Genomic DNA, 7139 nt, shown 5'->3' with positions numbered 1-7139 from the left:
GCCCTACCAAGGACGCATCTCGATCTGCTCAGGCACCGCTCACAGGAAAAGCCTTGAAACAAGTGTATGTAAGGATGGGATACACAACAGAACTGCTGTCAGAAACCAGAAACAAAGGGAGAATTAGTCAATACATGGTGAAGGGAACACTGATTAACCAACTGAAAAAACTGACACCCTTAAGTTTCGTAAGTGTATTTTTCTTTCAGATGAAAAGAAAAAAATGCCACAACACAAAAAGGTTAACTTACTATATTTTTATTTTAATATTTCTTATATTTGTACCAACATAAAAATAGGTATACACTCTTTATGCTTATAGTTTTTACATGACAATAAAAGCTAAAACATTTACAAATTAAGTTAAAACAAAACCAATAAAACACAAAATTCATCACTTTAATCTATTTAACATGACAAATGATGCTGCTTTGCTCAAATAATAAAATAACATTTTGCCCAAATGAAATGAACCGTAAGTATTTGGTTTAACGGCAGAAAGCGGCAGTCTCAGATCCCGTCTCTCTCTGAACAACAACGCTTGTCCACCTAAGCACCTTGTTCCACTGGTACTGATAAATTCAAGTCTTTCCCTCCCTCCCTCTTTCAGAGTATTAGCCACACCAGTCAAATGTCAGCCCTGAAGTGCCCAGTTTATTATTTATTTATTTATTTATTTGCGGTCCGCGGGCCTCTCACTGTTGTGGCCTCTCCCGCTGCGGAGCACAGGCTCCAACGCGCAGGCTCAGCGGCCATGGCTCACGGGCCCAGCCGCTCCGCGGCATGTGGGATCCTCCCGGACCGGGGCACGAACCCTGGTCCCCTGCATCGGCAGGCGGACTCTCAACCACTGCGCCACCAGGGAAGCCCTGAAGTGCCCGTTTTAAAAGGTGTGAATTGAAAAACTGAAAAGATCAACAATTGCCTTCACTGAAATCGGCATTAATCACTACAAATCCAATTAGCTTTAGAATCTGGAGCAGAAACCATCTTCACTAGTTACTTGCTATGATACTTATTGCTAATGAGCTGATGAATCACTCCGTCTGGGAGCCTCAGCACAGAGGCACCAACTGTCAGGGTACAGGCCTGAGTAAGTGTGCGACCTCATCATGTCAGATCAGGTCTAAGGTGTACAACAGCTTCACGCCCTCCTTTCCCATGTTCTCCTGTAACCTGTGTTCCACAGTTTTACTTTTTTTCAAATCAGATTTTAATTTTGAATATTTAACACTATTGTTGATGTGCATTTCACTCTCCTCATGTTTGCTAAGAATATGTGATAAATGCTGCCAATCTTTGCACCCATTCTCATTCTTTAGTTGATTTTTTCCTTCCCCAAAGAGTTTGCAATATAGACAAAACACAGAATCTTTCGAGGTCGAATAAAGTAACCAGGATCTAGTGTTTTTTTCACCATTTGGAAGAATTCTTGTATAGTAAGTTTCTGAAAACTTCCTCCCTGTACTGTCCTTTGGAAAGTTAAAATTTCTCACTTGAGGTGGATCATTTTCAACTAGAGTGTCCCTTTCTTTAATACTCAAAATTCGGGGCCATGTACCCGGATCTGCAGAAAGCACAGCTGGTATAATGGAGTCTTCTGCTTGTTTCTCTTCCAGTTGCTCTTGAAATTTATCAGCTATGGTTGACACAGAAGGAGGTAAATTCACATCCTGTTGGACCAATGGTGTATCTTGGCTACATTCTGCTGAAACTTGTAGTTCTGAAGTCTTTTCCTTTTTCACTGGTATTCTTTCTATTTTTTCCAAAAGTATATTCAATGACCCATACAATTCTCTTTCATTTTCTTCTCTAACAGCATTCCTTTTTCTGTTTTCTGATGCTAGCACTTTTTTTGAGTTTGTTTCCATCATCTGAGGAAAAATAGATTACAATTTTATTTTAAATTATTAACACTGAAAAAAATTAATGTATATACAAATGCCCAATAAGCACATAAAAAGATGCTTATCATTAATCATCAAAGAAATACAAATCAATACCACCACATACCCATTCACACCCACTAGGATGGCTGTAATGAAAAAAGAGATGATGACAAGCATTAACAGAGGTGTGGAAACACTGGAACCTCCTCAGGAGCTGGTGGCCATGTAAAATGGTGCTACTGCCTGGGAACACAGGGGCAACTCCTCAAAGTTACCAACAATGCAAAAATGAAGACATATGTCCACACAAAGACTTGCACAAAGTGTTCACAGCAACACTAGTCACAGTAACCAAAAAGGAGAAGTAACAATGTGGTGTTATCCATACAATGGAATATTATTTGGCAATAAAAGTTAAGTGCAGTAAAGATATATGCTATGACTTGGATGCACCTTGAAAACAGTTATGATATGTGAAAGTCCGTCACAAGGTACCACACAGTATATGACTCCATCCCATGAAAAGACACATTAGCTCTCTGGAGTCAATAAAATAAAAATGCAAAAACACAGTCAAAATAACACAGGTGCATACACTGTGAAGGACATCCTGCTAGCTGTAACATTTTAGTACAGGGACCACGGTATCCGACGGCGCTCAAGGAACTAAGAGCATTGTTGATTCAGTCCCGAACGCAGACACAGCGCTGAGCTAAGAGAAGCAGGAGTGACACGATCAGGTTTGTGCTCAAGAAAGACTGCTCTGATGGCACAGCCGTCTCCGGTGCTCAGGAAGGCCGGGGTACAGACAGGCCAGGAGGCTGGGGGGCAGTTTGGGCAAGAGGGGAGGGCGGGCACGTCGAGGGTGTGGTGCTGGAGACAGCGCCGGGAGAGGGTAGGGAGTAGAATATGGGTTAGCTGGTAACTGAGCGGCTCTGGGGACGAAGACAGAGGAGCAAACGTAACCGAAGTTTCTGCCAGGATGGGGGAAGTTTCTGACCGGATGGGGCTGTTTACTGATTTGGGAAACAAAGAAGGAAAGCAGGTTTGGAGTTTCAGTTTTAGACACAGAGTTTGAGATACCTGTGGAACATTCAAATGGAAATTAGATGGATGTACTAGTGTGAAACTGAAGAAATACGATCTATCGATATATTCCGGAAGTCATCAAAATATGTATTCACTGAAACTATGGGATTGGATAAGACTATACCAGAAGAGCATATTTAAGAAGAAACAGAACGCCAAGGACTGTTAGAGTTATTTTTTTTTTTTAACATAACCAAACCCAAGCCTTGGGCTTATTTCTTCCCTTCCTGAGTTTCTCGGTAGTGAGTAGGCAGTCAAGTTGTTATAATTCCCCACACATCTAAGACTCATCATCCTGGAGATCACTAAATCGAATCCAATGTAGATCCTAGCCTCAGGGAACTCATGGCGTTTGTATAATTAAATGTTGGTATCAGATGCACTAGAGCATATATACTATGTACATTTTTTTGGCCACACCACGCGGCTTGCGGGATCTTACTTCCCCACGTTAATTAAGGTTTCAGGTATGAGGTCAAATCTAGCTGTGTGACTTTCGGTATGACACTTCTCTGAAATTCAGTATCTTTAACATAGTTCAAAGGTTTTATTTATTTGAAATTGAATATACATTTAATAAAGAACATCAACTAATGATACCTAGCTAATTAAAACAAATAATTAAACTAATTAAGCCCCCCCCGTTCCCAGAAGTTAACAACTTTCAACATTTTTAGCTGATTCTTTTCGTGTTCACTTCCAAATATCAAAATAACATGTTTGTATTGCTTTTACTGATTTTTCCTCCCAGTTTTAGGCATCACTATTGACTTCTCAATGAGGAAGATGCACAATTTTAGTTCTCCTTCTCACTGTGCTTATCACACACACTCACTCTCCAGCCACCTACTCATCCTTTTTCAACTCTGGCACCACTGATACTTGGCCAGATAATGCTTTGTTGTGAAGGCCTGTCTGGCCCCCACTCAGTGATGCCAGGAGCACTCTCCCAGTTGTGATAAAAAAAAAATGTTGGAAAACCTTGACAAATGTCCCCAGGGGGACAAAATCACCCCCCATTAGGTCAGTGGCCAAGACCCAGATTCCATCTTTACACTGATGACTGTGCATGCTATTCTGAGATAAGCCACTAACTGATAAGCCAGTTTTTCCTTAAGGTCCTCATGTATCACCAAGGCTTTCTATCGTGAAGGCCTGCCACTAACCACTTATAAACACTAACGTGGTACGGGGAAAGCACATTTACAAAACTTCTGTATTATACAGAAATATCATTCCTGTGCTTGCCAACTGCTTATGAGCTATGTACATGACTGACACATGCATGGTAGAAGACAAAAAGACACTTTGGGGGGGGGATCAGAGTGGCAGTCAGGATAGTTATTCCAGCAATTCTGAATAAGTAGCTGCTGCCTGTTTCGACTATGTTCACTTTCCCATTTGTACCCCCTCCGGGGTTCGTTTAAAAGTAAAGACTGATAAGCTATGAGCCATCCTTACGTTCTTCAGAGGGTAAGCAGTGTATCTGTCTGAAGTTTATGAACTCATTGTTCTTAACTGAGCAAAAGCACAGAGCCTAAGCAGGTACAGGTCAATCATCCACACACACATACACACCCACGTACAAATATGACTTAAGATAGTTACTTATTACCAAAGCAGAGAGTATTTTTTTAATTTAACCTTTTATACCCAAAATATTGTCATTCAACATGTAATCAATATAATTTTTTTTGAATTTTATATACAGCAGGTTCTTATTAGTTATCTATTTTATACATATTAGTGTATATATGTCAATTCCAATCTCCCAATTCATCCCACCACCACCACCACCCCTGCCACTTTCACCCCTTGGTGTCCATACGTTTGTTCTCTACATCTGTGTCTCTTATTTCTGCCCTGAAAACCGGTTCATCTGTACCATTTTTCTAGGTTCCACATATATGAGTTAATATACGATATTTGTTTTTCTCTTTTTGACTTACTTCACTCTGTATGACAGTCTCTAGATCCATCCACGTCTCTACAAATGACCCAATTTCATTCCCTTTTATGGCTAAGTAATATTCCATTGTATATAGGTACCACATCTTCTTTATCCATTCGTCTGTCTATGGGCATTTAGGTTGCTTCCATGATCTGGCTACTGTAAATAGTGCTGCAATGAACACTGGGGTGCATGTGTTTTTTTGAATTATGGTTTTCTCTGGGTATATGCCCAGTAGTGAGATTGCTGCGCCATGCGGTAATTCTATTTTTAGTTTTTTAAGGAAACTCCATACTGTTCTCTATAGTGGCTGTATCAATTTACATTCCCACCAACAGTGCAAGAGGGTTCCCTTTTCTCCACACCCTCTCCAGCATCTGTTGTTTGCAGATTTTCTGATGATGCCTATTCTAACTGGTGTGAGGTGATATCTCATTGTAGTTTTGATTTGCATTTTTCTAATAATCAGTGATGCTGAGAAGCTTGTCATATGCCTCTTGGCCATCTGTATGTCTTCTTTGGAGAAATGTCACTTAGGTCTTCTGCCCATTTTTTGACTGGGTTGTTTGTTTTAATATTGAGCTACATGAGCTGTTTATATATTCTGGAGATTAATCCTTTGTCCATTGATTCGTGGACAATATTGCAAATATTTTCTTCCATTCTGAGGGCTGTCTTTTCATCTTGTTTATAAAAGCTTTTGCACAACAAAAGAAACTAAGTTTCATTAGGTCCTGGTTGTTTATTTTTGTTTTTATTTCCATTACTCTGGGAGGTGGGTCGAAAAAGATCTTGCTGTGGTTTATGTCAAAGAGTATTCCTCCTATGTTTTCCTCTAAGAGTTTTATAGTGTCTGGCCTTAGATTTAGGAATTTAATCCATTTTGAGTTTATTTTTGTGTATGGTGTTAGGGAGTGTTCTAATTTCATTCTTTTACATGTAGTTGTCCAGTTTGCCCAGCACCACTTATCGAAGAGGCTGTCTTTTCTCCATTGTATATTCTTGCCTCCTTTATCAAAGATAAGGTGACCATTTGTGCGTGGATTTATCTCTGGGCTTTCTATCCTGTTCCATTGATTTTTGTGTATGGTGTTAGGGAGTGTTCTAATTTCATTCTTTTACATATAGTTGTCCAGTTTGCCCGGTACCACTTATTGAAGAGGCTGTCTTTTCTCCATTGTATATTCTTGCCTCCTTTATCAAAGATAAGGTGACCATTTGTGCGTGGATTTATCTCTGGGCTTTCTATCCTGTTCCATTGATCTATATTTCTGTTTCTGTGCCACTACCATACTGTCTTGATTACTGTAGCTTTGTAGTATAGTCTGAAGTCAGGGAGCCTGTTTCCTCCAGCTCCGTTTTTTTCCCCCTCAAGACTGCTTTGGCTATTCAGGGTCTTTTGTGTCTCCATACAAATTTTAAGGTTTTTTGTTCCAGGTTTGTAAAAAGTGCCACTGGTAATTTGATAGGGATTGCATTGAATCTGTAGTTTGCTTTGGGGAGTATAGTCATTTTCACAATATTGATTCTTCCAATCCAAGAACATGGTATATCTCTCCATCTGTTTGTACCATCTTTAATTTCTTTCATCAGAGTCTTATACTTTACTGCATACAGATCTTTTGTCTCCTTAGGTAGGTTTATTTCTTAGGTATTTTATTCTTTTTGTTGCAATGGTGAATGGGATTGTTTCCTTAATTTCTCTTTCTGATCTTTTGTTGTTAGTGTATAGAAATGCAAGAGATTTACGTGCATTAAATTTGTATCCTGCAACTTTACCAAATTCATTGATTAGCTCTAGTAGTTTCCTGGTGGCATCTTCAGGATTCTCTATGTATAGTATCATGTCATCTGCAAACAGTGACAGTTTTACTTCTTCTTTTCCGATTTGTATTCCTTTGATTTCTTTTTCTTCTCTGACTGCTATGGCTAGGACTTCCAAAACTATGTTGAATAACTGTGGTGAGAGCGGACATCCTTGTCTTTTTCCTAATCTTAGAGGAGATGCTTCCAGTTTTTCACCATTGAGAATGATGTTTGCTGTGGGTTTGTCATATATGGCCTTTATTATGTTGAGGTAGGTTCCCTCTATGCTCACTTTCTGGACAGTTTTTATCATAAATGGGTGTTGACTTTTGTCAAAAGATTTTCTGCGTCTTTTGAGATGATCATATGGTTTTTATTCTTCAATTTGTTAATATGCTGTATCA

At 39.4% G+C, this 7139-nt stretch overlaps 1 protein-coding gene across 1 annotated transcript in view; it reads right to left on the bottom strand.

The window, feature by feature from the left end:
* Positions 1-278: 278 nt before the first annotated feature.
* Positions 279-7139, bottom strand: part of ZMYM5 (zinc finger MYM-type containing 5) — a gene marked incomplete at its 5' end in the record, with an annotated part of 33186 nt that continues 26325 nt past the window's right edge. Inside the window, one exon of the mRNA XM_082675645.1 lies at positions 279-1874. Within this exon, the coding sequence (XP_082531771.1) occupies positions 1116-1874 (759 nt within the window). The 3' untranslated portion in view covers positions 279-1115. The remainder of the gene's footprint in view (positions 1875-7139) is intronic.

The sequence above is a fragment of the Grampus griseus genome (genome assembly GCF_964374135.1).
Source record: "Grampus griseus genome assembly, chromosome: 18".
Lineage (NCBI taxonomy): Eukaryota > Metazoa > Chordata > Mammalia > Artiodactyla > Delphinidae > Grampus > Grampus griseus.
Note: the sequence above shows the minus strand (reverse complement) of the source record. Positions and strands in the feature narration are given on the sequence as shown.